The sequence below is a fragment of the Andrographis paniculata genome, unplaced genomic scaffold, assembly GCF_009805555.1.
Source record: "Andrographis paniculata isolate CXL003 unplaced genomic scaffold, ASM980555v1 Contig21END, whole genome shotgun sequence".
Lineage (NCBI taxonomy): Eukaryota > Viridiplantae > Streptophyta > Magnoliopsida > Lamiales > Acanthaceae > Andrographis > Andrographis paniculata.
This window is the reverse complement of record NW_026137502.1, coordinates 2,902,966-2,919,836: the sequence shown is the minus strand read 5'-3', so window position 1 is coordinate 2,919,836 and position 16,871 is coordinate 2,902,966. Positions and strand designations below refer to the sequence as shown.

The following is a 16,871-nucleotide window of genomic DNA, read 5'->3' as shown; positions in this document are numbered from 1 at the left end:
TTGCACGCACGTGCTTGAAAAATATTATTATTGTTTAAAATAGTTCGCATAGAAAATACAGTATTCTCTTCCTCTTATATAATTTGTTCCTATTTATTTTTTTTATTTGCCCTACATGATTTGTAAAATTAATTATACACTTTAATTATATTTTAAATTTTATAATTTTTTTAATTTTAATTAAACTATTTAGTTATTTTAAACTATAATAATTTTTATTAAATAATAATTATTTTTACTATATATTTTTTAATTATTTTCTAATTATACTTTAGTTAAATTCTTTATCTAGAGTAATATGTCTATCTTATCTAGGAGCGGAGGGAGTATATATTTGCAAGTAGTTAGTTTCATTCATGCGGTAAATAAAATCGGTTGTAATAACCTCGTGGTTGGTGAGTGAATTTTGTGTGACAGATTTTTGAAGGTATACAATTTATTAGACAATGGCTAATAGGGGAACATCGATGATGTAGATTAGCAACTCTTGAAGGAGATAAACACAATTTTGTGTAACCTCAAATTATTATCGATTGAATGGATCTTTTGTGATCAAATTGAGTTATCAATTTCGTATGTTTTAAACCTGTGGGTTTTCTATGTTCATTACTCGGCGAATTTATTATGGGACAAAGAAAATATATCTGAACAATGAACATATAAAGTAAGTAAAATATTCGAAAGTTTAAATATTTGATTTTAATCAAATCAACATTTAAAATATAATTTTTAGATATGATTGAATTAAAAATTTATTAAATTTTAAAATTTTGAATTGATTTGAATCAGTGCATTAAAAATCCAAACAAATTTGAAATTCAAAATATATTAATAATGTGTACACTTTTGATCAAATATTCTTGAAGTTGTAGATAGTTCTTCCCTCCACAAATTTTGGACATAGTTAATATTACAAAATTTAATAATTTAATATAAAATATTATTTTTTATATTATTCATATTTTTTTATATCTAAAATAAAATGATATTTCAAAATTAAAATACAAAACAAACACACCCTTTACTTTTATATCAAATCATATTTTTATAAAATATTTGTTAGATATCTTTTTATTTATTAATGAATCTAATTAAAAAGAAAAAAATAAAATAAAATTGTGGGTTTATTTACTTTTAATTTCAAATCAAAAAAAGATTTGTGGTGTCTTTGGTTTTAATAACCCTTTAGGATTTGATGGGTTTTTATTTGAGTTTGAATCTTTTATGGGACGGAGCCGAAATTCGGTATACGGAAAAGTTACTTGAAGTGAAGTAGCGATCAGAAGATCCATATGATTAGAGAAACCCGACCCGACCCGAAAACACGGGTCGAATCCAGTATACGGAAAAGTTACTCGAAGAGAAGGAACGCCAGCTTATATGATAGCGCCGTCGCTTTTTTTCTCTCTCCATCCATCAGGCCTCAATCACGTATATATATATATTTGTATGTGTATATATGTATTGTGTATGTATATTCGCCTCCCTCCCAATCCGTTTCCATCCCTCTCGCCTCGCCTGCCGTGAAATCCTCCCATAAAAATCTAGATTTTGGCATTTATTTTCCACTCTGTGACCTTTTCGATGGCCTCGCCCTCTCAAGCCAGCCTCCTCCTTCAGAAGCAGCTCAAAGGTGGTGTTTTAATGGTTTTTTCATTTTGCGGTTCGGTACTTTGTGTCGGTGAATGGATTTTGTGACGCTGGGTGGGAATCTTGTGTGGTTTTGATGATCTGTGATTTTTATGTGTAGATCTGTGCAAGAACCCCGTGGATGGATTCTCGGCTGGGTTGCTGGATGAGAGTAATCTGTTCGAATGGAGTGTGACCATAATTGGGCCGCCTGATACACTTTAGTGAGTTTGTTGTTCTGATTATTTGCTTTTGTGTCGGAGTTTATGCTTTGTTGATTGGGCGGGGATTCAACTGCGTGTGTTTGTTTAGCTCTTGAAATCTGTTCTGGTATGTGCGCGCCTTTTTTTTTCCTCTGAAAAGCTCTTCCTTGTTGTTCTGATACATATTTATTTCAATAAAATTAGTTTTTGGGTGGGGAAGAGTCTGTTTATGTTGGTTTTGATCTAAGTTGAGGCGCTGAAGTTTTACTGCATTGGAACAACCTTCTGAATGTTTGTCGAATCTTCACTGATTTCCGTATTCCTAGTAATTTGAGTGTTTAAATGTTTTTGATTTAGGTGTTCAACTTCACTTGAACCTAGATTGAATTGAGCCAAGTTTAAGTGAGTATATTTGAATTTTAGTTAGAATTTGTGGGAAGGCTAAAGCTTGGGCTTGTTTACTCCAATGTGTTCAAAGCTCAAACTAAGCTTTCTGAAAATGTGAAGTGAATTAAAAAATGGTGAATGAATCGAGTTGCTCATTTATTAGATTGATTTGAGCTTGCACATCTTTGATTAATCAAGGAATTATGTTCGTAATCTAATTTAACTCTTTCGATGTAATGAACTACCTCTCAATCTTAATGAGCAGAGCCTTGTTGAGTAGCTCGAATTGAACAACAAGTGTATCTGGATTACCTTGATCAATGCTGTGGCACGGGGTTAAGTACTCCTCTCTTATTAATAACACAAATGGCTTTGATAATTGCCACCGAGAGAAAATGAATTTACTTAGTTTGGTTACAGGTCATGACTATTTTTAAACTGTGACAACCCTGGAGGTATCTGTAATAGTTGTTTTCATTAGATAAAGTTTGTGTAATTAATTCTCTTAATCGTGGTTTTTCTAAGGTGTTATTGTGGAAAGGTATGCCTGAGAGCCATGGAGCAGTGTATAATGACCTAACATCAATGCTTTGAGTAGTTGGCCTCTCAATTTTGATTTAACCAGTCTTGTAGAATGTTCGTACTTGAGTTCGATCGTGATTTGCACTCAATAGTAACTCAGAAGATCAATATGATTGATGCTCAATGCGAGTTCAAGTCGAACATTATTTTAAGGTGTACTTTTTGTCCAGAAGTTACTTGATTTGATACTCACCCCTAACTTATAATCTGAAGTAACTCATTTTAAATACTATAATTGATTTGACATGATTGCTGCAAAGTTGTGGTATGCCCTCTCCTGCTGAAACAGTTTCTGAAGTTTGGAGTTGATTAATTTTTGTACGTTTAGATGATTCATTGGCAATGGTTGTTTCATGAGTTTATATTTCTTGAGTTTTGATTCAACATTGATAATAACTTGCAGTGAAGGGGGTTTCTTCAATGCCATTATGACCTTCCCTCCGAATTACCCAAATAGTCCCCCAACAGTGAAGTTTACTTCTGAGATTTGGCATCCAAATGGTTGGTCTCTCGGTTATACTGGAATGCTTGATAGTCTTCCCTGCAATTATTTATTGAATTAAAGCTAAAATGCATATGAACTGCAGTATATCCAGATGGAAAAGTCTGCATTTCAATTCTTCATCCCCCTGGCGATGATCCAAGTGGCTACGAACTAGCTAGTGAGCGTTGGTCGCCTGTTCACACGGTATGTTCAACAATAAGTCATTCAAGCACCCAATTTGTTATATATCAGTGAATTCTGGTTTTCTTATTCTGTCGCACTCGTACAACTGTTTTCTTAATTTAATATGCTTTATGTGTACTTTAAATTGTGAACCTTATTTTGCATGTTGCCTATGTGAGAATTAGTCTCTCTTTTTTTTTTTTTTTTTTTTTTTACATATCTAGTAAAATTTTCAATATTTGCAAGCCAAGTGACATGATTTGTTCAAAGAATGATTTGCCCATTTTTTTGAAATAATGGACTTATGAGTACTAGAATCCTTTCTCATATACGCGGTCATATATGTTCTCTTTCTTGTTCTGGAATATCAGCCACAGACTAATTAGACAGAGGTTTTTGGAGACCTTTGGAATTTTGAAAATTTGGAAAAAGTAGAAAATTAGTATTTGATTTATTGTTTTGTAAAAAAAAAAAGAAAAAAAAAAGGTTTATATTTGATTTGGTGTTTTTCCAAAAATGAATAGTGCCAAATGCGTGAAATTGTGTAAACAAAAGCCGGGCATGTTTCATATTTGTTCGCTGCTTTTAATCCAAGTTTATCCTGTGGCATCTTACTTTCAGGTGGAGAGTATAGTTCTAAGCATCATATCAATGCTTTCAAGCCCGAATGACGAGTCTCCTGCTAATGTTGAAGCTGCTGTAAGTCCAATTGCAATATATTGATTATATATTTTTGTTCATTCTACGTAAGAAGTTTCTAATTCTGCTCTCCAGCTTATTGTTATTTCGGTTTCTGGAAATCATTTGACCATCCATTTATTGACTTGTCAATGCTATTGGACATTTCTGACTTTGATGTTAAATATATCTATTTTGGATGATTTTTCAACATCTAGTTTTCGATCAAGATCATTAATTTGGTTGGATGTCAATTAAAGTCTCTTTCCGGGGCTGAATTTTCTTTTCGGTATTAAGCTGACCAATTCTCCATTTTTGGTTTGATTCGATTCGATTCGACACTGCAGAAGGAATGGAGAGAACATAGGGATGATTTCAGGAAGAAGGTTAGTCGATGTGTTAGACGGTCACAGGAAATGCTGTAAACAAATGAACAAACTGTTTGGCTGTTTTCTGAAAAATGTATTGTTCCGGTGTCGATGAATTTGTCCCTGTCTGCGTCTGCGCAAACGTTGAATTTCTATAAAAGATGGAATTCGATAAACAAGGTGGTTTTTAGTTTGTTTTTATGTTCTTGAGCTTCCCATATGCAAATAACAATGGATCATATGACAGAAAAAGGAATTCTTTTATGATTACATTAATTTGTTTGTTTGTTTCCATCACTGCTCTTAATATTTATCCATATGTCTGTCTTGTCTATTAGGAACTTATGTTTGGCCTCATACAAGATCGACAGTAGTATTTCTATTTTTATTTTCGATTTTATTAGATTATATATAAAATTTTGATGTGATATAAATATATTTTGAATGTAAAATTTAATTTTAATATAATATAATAAATAAAAAATACTCCCTTCGTCCTAACAGATTTGTTTTTTTTTTCATTATCTTCAGTCTCAAAACAATTGTCTTGTTTCTTTGTACGTAGTAATCGTAGTCTTCTTTATAACAAATTTGTTTCTATTTTTTTAAACTATTCATAATTATTATTCTTAACTTACTTTTTAAAATTATTTATATTTTAGTCATTTATTATTTTAATTAAATACTATTAAATATTTAATTTGATATTTTTAGGATGAAAAAATTTATTAAAATAGTAAAAATAAAATCAAATCACACAAATAAACATACCTTTTTAATTTAATATTATTATTTTTGCAAGTTAGCTTGTATTTGTTTTAGAGCTATATACTCCTTTGGGGCACGTATTTTGATGCAGCGAGTATTTTTTTTCTTTAATATATAAATGACATTATTGATATTTTCGACAAAGTACATATATTTTTATTTTTTAATTATAAAGTAATTATTTTTTCAATAATTAATGGAAGAAATATCTTTTCTACAAGACAAATAAGAAAAAATATATATTTTGTTTTGGAGAGAATATATTACTCTCTTTGTCCACCTATCATGTCCATATTACCGTTTCGTCTTATATCTCATGCCACTTGATTTTTTAAAAATGATTATACTTTAAATTTTTTAATTTTTTTTTTATATTTAATTAAATAAATTAATTATTTTAATCTTAATCAATATTATAAAATAATTATTTTCATATATTTATCCTAAATTTAGGTTGTCTACAGACCAGACATCCATCAAACAAGAAAGGATGGAGTAAATAAATTCATTTCGTAATATTGGCAAAGTTTGAATTCACGACGTAATGACCATAAATTTGGCAAAAGATATTTTTACACCAAAGTTTAGGTTCGGTTATTATTTTTCCGTAACTACCAACAGTTTTTCATCATCTCTTTCCTTTCAACTGCAAAACAAAAGTGTGACTGAGATCTTTGATTCTATTATTCGATTGAATGAATGAAAAGGACGAACAAAAAGCTTCACAAAAATGTAAAAAATTCAAAATCGAGATACTTACAATATCTTTCGTAATTCAATTCAGGATTCATCTTCCCGCCATTACTCCGCCGCACACGATGCGACAACCGCCGCCGGGATTCACCCGACCCACCGACGACGAAGCCAGCGAGTTCCACCGCACCAAATCCGTCGTGTAGAACAAGTCCGACAAGAAGTTCCCTAAGTTATCCGGCGACAGTTTCACCATCGCGTCCAGATTCTTCTCCTCGCTCAGCGTCGCCGAATAGCTGCTGTAGAATTCTCGATACGCCGGCACAAGCTTCCTCGAGATCGACAACTTGATTGCGTCTCGAAGCTTCGAGTCAGGGACCACCCACGTGATCTGTTTCCGGTACGCCGCCTCGAAGGCGGAGTAGAATCGCCGGAATCGCTCTTTGACGGTGTACGGCGACGGCGACGGTGAGACTTCAGTCTCCGTCGGAAGAGACGAGAGGACTTTCCCCCACGCGACGGACTCGTATTTGGTGGCGTAGAGATTCACCTTTTTCTGGAGCTTTGTTATCCAGTCTTGCCCTAGGAGGAATCTCAGAGTGCTTGTGCTAACTTTGTCGATTATGAACTGGAGATTGTTGGCTAAGAAGAGGTACGACAGTCCGATGTCCTTGTAAAGCTCCGCTTTGCTGTCGAGCTTGCAGAGTAGGACGAGAATGATCCAGGCAAGGCGGAATGATACTCCCGAGGTCTGGCTAGGGCTATCGAAGTACGATTCAGGGAACGGCGACTGCGCCGGCGCACTTTCATCGCCGTCTCCGGCGAGGACATTGGAGAGAGTTTCGCTGTAATCCGCTAATAGCGCGACGTATTCCATCACTGAATTCGTCATAGGATGGATTCCGCCGCCGGGAACCGCCGTTTTGGATGAGTTTTTCTGCACGGAGGAGACGAATTCAGCGAGAATCGTTTGAATCGCCTCTGTAAGCTTGTTCATCGAGGCGAGCGCTTGCAGTTTTATCGGCGATAACGATTTGTACGAGAAGATCGCTTCGATTTCCGGCCAGAGATTGGAGATCGCCTCGTATAAATTCATCAGAAGGAAGATTTTGTTAGGAAATCGTTTGCTCTTGGCCAAAAGCTCCGGGAATCGGAACAGGTTGAGTCCTCCTTCCATGGCGGCATGAGCAATACACGTTTCCCTAATCGTCTCCGAGACAGCAAACACATGATCGCACAACATCCTTTCACCGCGAAATAGCAGCGTCACTGCAGATTTCGCTGCATCAATCCACTTTCCGACCTGATGCTTGACAGCCTCGTGATCCATCCTGTTGATCTGCGACTGAGTGTAAGCCCTAATTCCGAGACGGTAAAGTTCTTCTTCCACAATAGATTTCCTTGTGATTCTGTAAATTTTTCCACACTCCTGGCTGTATCCAGAGCTAATCATGCTTTCAGCAATGATTCTCAGGTCGGACATAGTCCGCTCAACCTTCGATTGATGAACATCTCCGCCATTTTCAGAAGCTACATAATCATCATCGTAGTATTCATCCTCATCCGAATTTCCAGAGGACAGTGATCGAGACAGGTGTGAGGATTCACTGGAAATGGATTCAGCATTCAGGTATTTGTTGTTTGTTGCAAGGATGTGATAGAATTCCTTCTCCAGCCGAAGCATGGCAGTTTTCATGAGCTTGTTGGCGACGACGAGCTGGTTCGAGCCGGCATGTTGCGCGACCAAATAGTGCATAGCCTTGCGCAGGCCATCGACGCACTTGGCGAACTCCTTGGCCTCTCGCCGATTTTCCTGAAACAGAGAGATGAATTTCTCCATCGAATTGTTGCGCGGATCCCATTTCGCGACAATAGTCTCTGCATTTTCGATGTTCTCGAGCATCATGGATGCGGAGAACGTGACGGACAATGGCGAAGGAGGAATCGAAACTGCGCCGTCGTTGCGGGTTTTATACAGAGGTACGGGGCTTGTGATCATTGATCTTTGAGGCATATCTGAAACTGTGATTTCTTCAATCTCCATTTGAATCTGCTTGATTGATCTAATTTGTTTCTGTATCTTTGCAAAATGTGTGTTTGAGGTTGTTTGGCGTGGCTACTAGAATTGGAGCTATTTTGAAGTGTGATAAAGTGAGTGAACAATAATAATAATAATAATGATAGAAGTAGTAGCAATAGGTGGGATATATATAATTACGAAATTTGATGTCTGAATTATTTTATTCAATATTTTACTATAAACGCGCGTATTATTAACAAATAATATATGATTTTAATTAAAAGAATACACATATATTTTGTAGGATTGAATGTAATTTTTGTGCTGAAATCAATAGTAATATATATTTGTTATATTATATATTGTATTTATGTGGAAGGTTACGTTGATTTTTCAAATCAACATCCATAAAATATAAAAACAACACGTGCTGTTTGTAATAATGACATGTGCTATTTATTTATAATTATACGCGTGTTGTACAAGTGTATGTCATGTGTTGAAATGAACTGATGTATGTGTTCTATGAGACTATATCACGTGCTGTGTTTGTATTATATGAATATAAATGATGTGTTGTTATTAATATTATCGTGTGCTGTTTGCTACCTATATGTTTGCTGTAGTTCATATTATATTTGTATTATATTAATATAAATGATACGATGTTACTAACATTATCATCGTGTAAGTATTTGCTAGCTATCCGTATGTCCTCTTAGGGTGGCATTATATTAACATATAGGGTAGTGGTTGAAGGATTGACTTAGGAATGTAATGTGATGGCATGTAGGGCCTCCATTCTATTCCATGAGTTGTTTGACTGACTCTTGAGTTTGTATGTATGTATGTATGCATTGATTTGACCTAACAACTTGCTAAATAGGATAATGCAGTTTTCTTTCTTTTTTTATTTATTTTCTAAATAGGACTTATGACTTCATAATAAATAGTATTAAATCTATAGTTATATACTAGTATTATGGATTTCCTCAGAGGTTGACTTTTAGGGTGTTTTGGGTGATCATATAGGCATTTGTTAAAATTCTTGTCCTTGTCGTGCACACATTAGGGGATGGGAGAATAAAATACGTTTAATGAGATTATTTGATGAGAGTTGTTATCTTGTTGTTAAAATACTATTAGCAATCCTTTGTTTATTAAATTATGTACTAGTCAGTCAACAGGACTTTGTAGGAAGGAAACTAGCTAGCTGGAAATTATACAGAGTTTAAGAAACCTATGTATCTATATAGATGTTTATATTATTTTTGGGTTCAGTTATCCTCCTATTCCAATGTATTTGAATTTTTATTTTATTATTTTAAAAATACATATGACTAATGATGATTAATCGATAACTTAACCCATAGTTTCTTTTCTGGGTCAATAGTCAAGGAAATCACACAGTTAAGCAGCATCTTTGACATTCATATCCTCTACATACATTTCATATTTATAAGTTGACAGATCCTTCCTTCTACACTTTATGAGAAACAAACTTGGTTAATTACTATGGTAAGTTATTATTGATTAGGGATTGTTTCATCTGACACCAAATCCAGTGATATCAGCGAGTTCCGACCCTTTTGTTCGAAATTTCTTCGTTTGTACATACCGAACTGCTTACAGAATCAAATCCTGTTCCATAAGATCCTATATCAGCTGTACATCCTCCATGCATTTATGCCGGAGATGTCGCTAGTCTAGAAAATCCCAACAAAATAAAAAAATTTACTCCTTATTCAAATTCTCAGTGAAAAACAAACAGCAAGATTTCATTAATTACGCCTTCTTTTTATTTATTATTAGGATATCAATTTTCTTAATTCGTTACTCAATTACGACGTAAATTCAATATGAGATTCTTGAGTAGTCTACTTCCCTTCGAATGATGAATTCCTTAATTCTGAATTCGACTTCAATAATGAAATTCAAATAAACGAATACCTTGGAATTCAGAAGGGATTTACTTGTCTATGTATTGTTCCTTTCGATCTGTTAGGTCCTGACTTTTTCCAAAAAAAAATTAAAATAAAAAAATATTTTTCTCTCACAAAATATCTCATTATACATTATTTTAATATTAAAACTGTTTAAGTCTCCTATTTGTGAATAAATAATTAATGACTGTATTTTCAAAAAAGTTTGAATTTTTAGTTAAGACAACGACCACATCCGACATGATGTCAGAGCCTAGACTAGGTCTTGAGTTCGAATCACACCGTTCCCATCGAATTCAAATCTCACCGTTTCTATTTGCAGCATATGCTCTCGTTTGCATATAAATAATTAATAGTTGCATTTTTCTAGTAATTCAAGCTTTAATGTGAGACCGCAATTCAAACTAAATCTTTTTCAAACTCATAAAAATATATATATATATATATATACTTTAAAATAAAATATACTCTCTATCTAAACGTATATAAGAAGATGATTACTCTTGATATTATAATTAGGCCTGAGGAGGAGGGTGAGGGTGAGGGTGAGGGTGAGGGTGTGGTGGCGATGAGGAATCAATAACCATTACATTTACATTACAAATTCCTGTGCACGCAACACCATTATTACAAAGGTTAGCACAATATATAAATTTTAGTTTCTATGTAATTTCCACTGTGCTTTTTTCTTTTCATTTTTAATTTTATTTTATTCATTATATATCAAAATATTATTTAAACAAAAATTAAATTCTAACACTTCAAATTTCAAATAACAATCCAAAAAACTTACACAAACACACTTCTTAGCTCTACTTTTTTTTTTTAGATTTTTTTATTTTATTTTTTTATAACTAAAAATATAAGATATTTATATTAATCTTTACACATCAATGTTGCATATTAATTAGTTTATGGTTTCTTAACGTGTAAATCACACCCAAATCTTTTTTCTACTATTATTAATTTGACAAAGTTCAATTTTTTACACTTTCTTTTCTATTTATTTATATATCATTTTTATTTTTTAAAATTTTATTTACACATCTTTTTCCAACAATAAGGGCTAAATAATTTAAAAACTATTTATATTATATATCACGAAAAAAAAAGAGGATAGTATAATCCAATACTTGTAATCCATTTATTTGAAAATGGTGGATCTTGTTTTCTTTTTATATTTATTTTCTTGAGAAATTATTAATTTTGGTGGAAGAAAATGCCCCGAAGTTTCTCATAAAATGACAAAGAAAAAAAAATTTTGGGACTTGGAAATTAAGATTATTAAACCACAAGTGCAGTGACGACTGACGATCGATAAATTCTATAGTCTTTAGTCTATAGAAACGTGCACACAAGAACGAAAAAAAAAAAAAAAAACCTTAAAAAATTAGAATAAATTATATAATACTCACATGAATACTCCATCCGTTCCAATACAATAGTCTTATTTACCATCTTTATCTGTCCCAAAACAATAGTCTCATTTCCATAAATAATCATATCACTGTAAAACTACCCTTTACTTTTTCATTATTATTACACAATTATCACTACTTTTTATATTAGTACACTCACAAAAGCAAAAAAGTCTTTTATCCGTGCTTTTTACCTACTATCAATATAGTATCAATATTCCTTAAATTCCGTGTCAAACACAACTCAGACTATAGTTCTGGGACGGAGGGAGTATAAGATATCATGTATTTTATTTATTGTGTAAAATCTTTCTGTGTTATATTCTTTCGTCACAACTGAAAATATCATTTTTACTATTTTTTTTTTTTTTTATCTATCTTACTCAAAAATATTTATAATCTTATTATAGTAAAATAATCTTTAACATTTACATAAATTACAAACATATTATTATACATACAATTACTTTACCTGAGATACAAATAAAAAAATATATATCAAAATGATATTTTTATTTTTTAATATACTACAAAATTCTAAATGACTCTTTGAATTGAAACAGATATAATATTAAAATATGCATATAATACCCTATCAATCCAAAAACTGATATTCATAATTATACAAGTATTATAAAAAATAAAATGAAATATCTTAACTATTATTATTTAAATAAAACAAATAAATAATCAATCCTTCTTTTCATAATTAGTAAAATGAAAACGAGTTAGTCATAATTTCATTTTTATAAACTGTGAAACGAGAGATTAATCAATTTATTTATTTATTTTATTCAAATAATGATATAAAAATTACTTCATTCAATTTATTTGCATAATACTAATATAATTAGATGCCAGCTTCCAATCAACATCCAACATCCATGTTTAAATGAAAAAAAAAAAAAAACTTATTTTATGCATATTTTAATATAACATAATTTTTTTCAAATAATAAATAAATCAGAAAGTATTTTATACATTTATAATAAATATTAGACAATCTATCGAAAAATTATATTGCACATGATGATATGGTAATGACAATAATATGTCAGTTATAGGGAAAATTGCAAAAAATATCTCACGAATACCTCGTTATCACTTTTGTCCTGTATTTATCTCTCTGGCAAAATATATCCCACATATTTTCAAAAGTCGATATTTCTATCCTTTGACCGCGCATGATTGCGCGTAAGGGCGCGTGGTGTGAATTTCACGCATGAGAAAATGACATAAATAACGACTTTTGTAAACATGTGGGATATATTTTGCCAGGGAGATAAATACAGAACAAAAGTGATAATAGGGTATAAGTGTGGAATATTTTTTGTAATTTATTCGTCAGTTATATACGATAAGGCAGCCAACAGAAAATTATTGTGTCAATTTCTCTTGGAGTTAATGTATAGTGAAGTGGAATATAATCTCATCTGTTGAATTAAGCCACATATATAAATTATAATTATGCTATTTTTTGAAATTGGTATTTTAGTCAATAAATAAATAATCTATTTTAAAAAAACAATTATAACATTAGTGAGGTTTCATTTTAGTTTTGATTGTCTTTGCACATATTGTTTTCCAACATGGATTCCAAAAAAATAATACTCCCTCCGTCCCATAACAAAGTACATATTTTTTCATTTTAGTCCGTCCCATAACAAAGTATCTATTTCCTCTTTTAGTAGTTGTACTATCTACCTAACATTACAAATATCCTTACAACTTACAATATATTACACAAATGTCATTAGCTTTATATCACACATACTAATAAGGTTATTTTGGTCATTTCTATTTTATTCATACTATATCCCAATATAATACTAATATTTCTAAAACTACGTGCAAAAAGCAAATGGATACTTATTTCTGGACGGAGGGTGTAATAGAAAAATAAAAATGATAGTAATCAATTTAATATTATTAAACAAAATAGGGTTTTGATTTTGAATTTGAGTTTTGAATAGTAGAATTTTGTATTGAAATAATTATTTATTATTTAAATTTAGTAGTTTTATATTTAAATTTGGTCTTATCTATTACTTATATTTGAGTCTATCGAATCCGTTTTGTATTGTATATATATATATACCCTTGTTTTGACGATCAATAAAACAATTTCATTATTTTCACTCAAAATTTTTAACAACTTTTTCTTTTTTTTAAAAAAAAATCCACATCATCAATCCCGACTAGAATTGTAACCCTTAATTATGATTGTCTTTTTTACAAACAAATGTAGAAATGGTTTCATAGGTAATTATTCTATCATGAGTTTGTGTGATACCCTCGAACTTAAGTAGATATGAATAGTATTTAAATAAATTGATTAGATTACTCATATTAATTATGTATATATATATATATATATGAGTAGAAGTTGTTGAATGTGAGAATATTTGTTATTATAATGATTACATATCATATAAATTGACAATACATTAAATATAACTTACCAACATATAATTTATATTAATATAATATAAATATAACAAATGAATCAGCATATGACAATAGTTCATACAATACATACTATTATAGATATCACATGAGAATTATTTGTACAATATATTTATAAAATATAACAGTCAGCATATGCTTTCAATTAACACAATATATCTTGTACTAGTAGAAAGTATTTGACGATTTTGATTAGTGCTAATTAATATCCTAACAATTCCAATAATATAATTGCAATATTTTGCATATTCTGTAGCCATTGTACTAGAGGACTTATAGGGTGTGTTTGTTCGGGGATTTGAATTTTGAGTTGGAATTTGAATAATAAAAATTTTGAATTTAAATAGTTATATGATGTGATATAAATAGGCGTTGATGCAATGTTTTGAATGTAAAATTGATTTTTAGTATAATATAAAAAATGAAAAATAGATGTTTGATTTGATGTTTTTGGATGAAAAAAATGAAATAAATAGTGTATTTAAAATTCAATCCCCACACAAACACTATAATGAAAATTTTGGCTCTCCCAAAGATAAATCTAATTGCGATCTAATCAAATAATAATTTCTTCTTGTATTATGTCTCTCCTTTTTTTTTTTTTTTTTTTTTTTTTTTTTTTTTTTTGTAAACTTATGTACTCCCTCCGTCCCAATAAAATAGTTTTGTTTACTATTTTTGTTCGTTCCAAAACAATAGTCTTGTTTCCATAAATAACCATATTACTATATAATTATCTTTACTCTTTCATTATTATTACACAATTGTCACTGCTTTTTACACTAATACACTCGTAAGGGCAAAAATATCTTTTGTCTTTACTTTTTTTACTACTATCAATATAATATTGATATTTTTTAAATCTCGTGTCCAACACAACCAAGACTATTGTTATGAGACGGAGAAAATATTTAATATTATGGTCCAATATAGACAGGTCTTTTAATAGATATAAAATAGAACTTGAAATATCTAAATCGATGAGTGTAATATTATTGTAATACAATTCCGTCCTGGTGCAAGGTTGTCTTTTACTTTTTGCACGTAGATTTTTTAATATTAGTATTATAATGAATTATAGTGAAAAAGACGAAAATACCCCTATTAGCATCGTGTAATATAAAAGTAATGACATTTGTATAATATAGTGTAAATTTAAAGGGTATTTATTATGTTAGGTTGGTAGTACAATTACTAAATTAGGAAAATAGCAACCTTATTTTGAAACAAACGAAAATGAAAAATGACAACCTTTCAATAAAACGAAAAGAAATATTTTAAATTTAATGAAGTGTTCCCAACACTTTTCAAATCCAATGAAATTATATATTGTAAAATTATTCAACATGTGAGTACTCTTCAACCACTCTAAATATAAAAGCATAATAATACCTTGAAGTATAATCATCATTTATCTCTATTTTAGCTCAATCATTATCTTTTAATATATATATTCATAATTTACAATATATAATGACCTAATCAGCAACAGACCTGTCTTTTTTAATTTAAAACCATTTACAATTACTACTATTTGAATTTTGAAACTATTTTCAAGATTCGTAAGAGCATCTTCAACTCAGCGCCATATTTGGCATCGACTGTCTCCAATCGACGTCAAATCCAACGCTAATTTTTGGCGTTGCTTTATTTTTATTTTTTATTTTTAAAAATTATAAATTTGATTTTTAAAATTTATTTTAAATTATAAAAATTAAAAGTGGTTTGAAATAATAGAAAAATTGAATATTTAAAAAAATAATAGCGACAAATGAAATAACTACTGTATATTTAGAATTAAAACTGGATAATGGGAATTGATGGATCGGAGAAACATAATTTGTTAAGCTAATAATAACGTGGCATTGTCTCCAACACTTCATCTGATGGTTTGACAATTTCAAATTCAAAATTTAGACTTATTATTTATTATTATATTGAAGAATGAAAGCTAATATATACTAAAATAAAATTAAATATCTTATTGCATCGATGAACAACAATATACGCGTTTTTTGTAATATATAAATATATATTCATATAAGATATGTTTATTATAACTGAGCCATTGACTGTAGCTTAGTGACTTCATATATGCATAATCAACTTTTAAGCAAAGTCATCAAACAAATAATTAGGAAAAAAAAAAGAAGATTAATGAAGTTATTATTAATATATTAAATTTTGATTTCGAGATTTTTTACTATATAACAATTTGTGATTCCCTATAAAAATACTCTATTTTTTGTTGCAAAATATGATATTTAAAATATGTATACATGTAATAGTATATTTGTAATTTAAGTCAAAATTAAGAATACTTTGATATAATTCTAAAATAAGAAAGGAATACTAAAATAAAAACTAAAAATAATATTTTAAATTAGGATGAAAATAATAAAAATACACACAAACTTGTGGTTGAAAATTTAGAGCAATATAATAAAAGGTATAATTAATAAAGCCATAGTTTCTGACCAATTCCAAGATTAAAAATCAAATCTTCAAATAATGAATTATAAAATTAAATAAATTAGTTTTTGATTTTCATCACATTCAAAACACTATGTTGAAGCAAAGTACATCCAACTGCATGTAGATGTAGGTATGTATTCTGATACTGATTAATTCATAACTATTAGATTTATTTTTAATTGAAACACTGATTTGCAATTAAGATTATAAGTATAATATTGACTAAAAAAACATTACTGTATATCAAAAAATATTACTGTAACAAGTATCAATTTTTTTTTTTTTTAAAGTAATGCACTATCTTACATAATATTACAAATATTCTTCTAATTCAAACAAAAAAGAAATAGATAGGTAGATATGAGACAACGAGTACATATCTAATACTCCATATGCTATCGTATATATTTATATATATATCACAAACTATGTCAAATTTATGCAATCTCATATTTTCTTTTTTATTTTTTTTCTTTATAGTTTTTTCGGTTATTTTAAGTAAATTAATAAACAAACATTTTTATTCCGTTTTGGTATTTTAATTTTTTTAATATATTGAAATAATTATATTTAT

At 30.0% G+C, this 16,871-nt stretch overlaps 2 protein-coding genes across 2 annotated transcripts; one reads left to right on the top strand and one right to left on the bottom strand.

Annotated features, from left to right (window-relative positions):
* Positions 1-1,413: 1,413 nt before the first annotated feature.
* LOC127244771 (ubiquitin-conjugating enzyme E2 7) lies at positions 1,414-4,784 on the top strand. The gene is made up of 6 exons (XM_051265259.1): positions 1,414-1,633; positions 1,751-1,853; positions 3,205-3,302; positions 3,389-3,489; positions 4,090-4,167; positions 4,494-4,784. The coding sequence occupies exons 1-6, from the start codon at positions 1,585-1,587 to the stop codon at positions 4,569-4,571; spliced, it is 507 nt and encodes a 168-aa protein (XP_051121216.1). The 5' UTR covers positions 1,414-1,584; the 3' UTR covers positions 4,572-4,784.
* Positions 4,785-5,735: 951 nt separating this feature from the next.
* On the bottom strand, positions 5,736-8,019 carry LOC127245199 (exocyst complex component EXO70H1-like). Its single transcript, XM_051265958.1, has 2 exons — positions 6,043-8,019; positions 5,736-5,928 (listed from the first exon to the last, which is right to left on the bottom strand). The coding sequence occupies exon 1, from the start codon at positions 8,017-8,019 to the stop codon at positions 6,070-6,072; it is 1,950 nt and encodes a 649-aa protein (XP_051121915.1). The 3' UTR covers positions 5,736-5,928; positions 6,043-6,069.
* Positions 8,020-16,871: the final 8,852 nt, after the last annotated feature.

Excerpts from the sequence above, each read along its gene's own strand:
- LOC127244771 (XM_051265259.1), top strand. The coding sequence starts at position 1,585 with ATGGCCTCGCCCTCTCAAGCCAGCCTCCTCCTTCAGAAGCAGCTCAAA. Across the intron at positions 3,490-4,089 it reads GTTGGTCGCCTGTTCACACG|GTGGAGAGTATAGTTCTAAG; the intron begins GTATGTTCAACA and ends TCTTACTTTCAG. Across the intron at positions 4,168-4,493 it reads CTGCTAATGTTGAAGCTGCT|AAGGAATGGAGAGAACATAG; the intron begins GTAAGTCCAATT and ends TCGACACTGCAG.
- LOC127245199 (XM_051265958.1), bottom strand. The coding sequence starts at position 8,019 with ATGGAGATTGAAGAAATCACAGTTTCAGATATGCCTCAAAGATCAATG.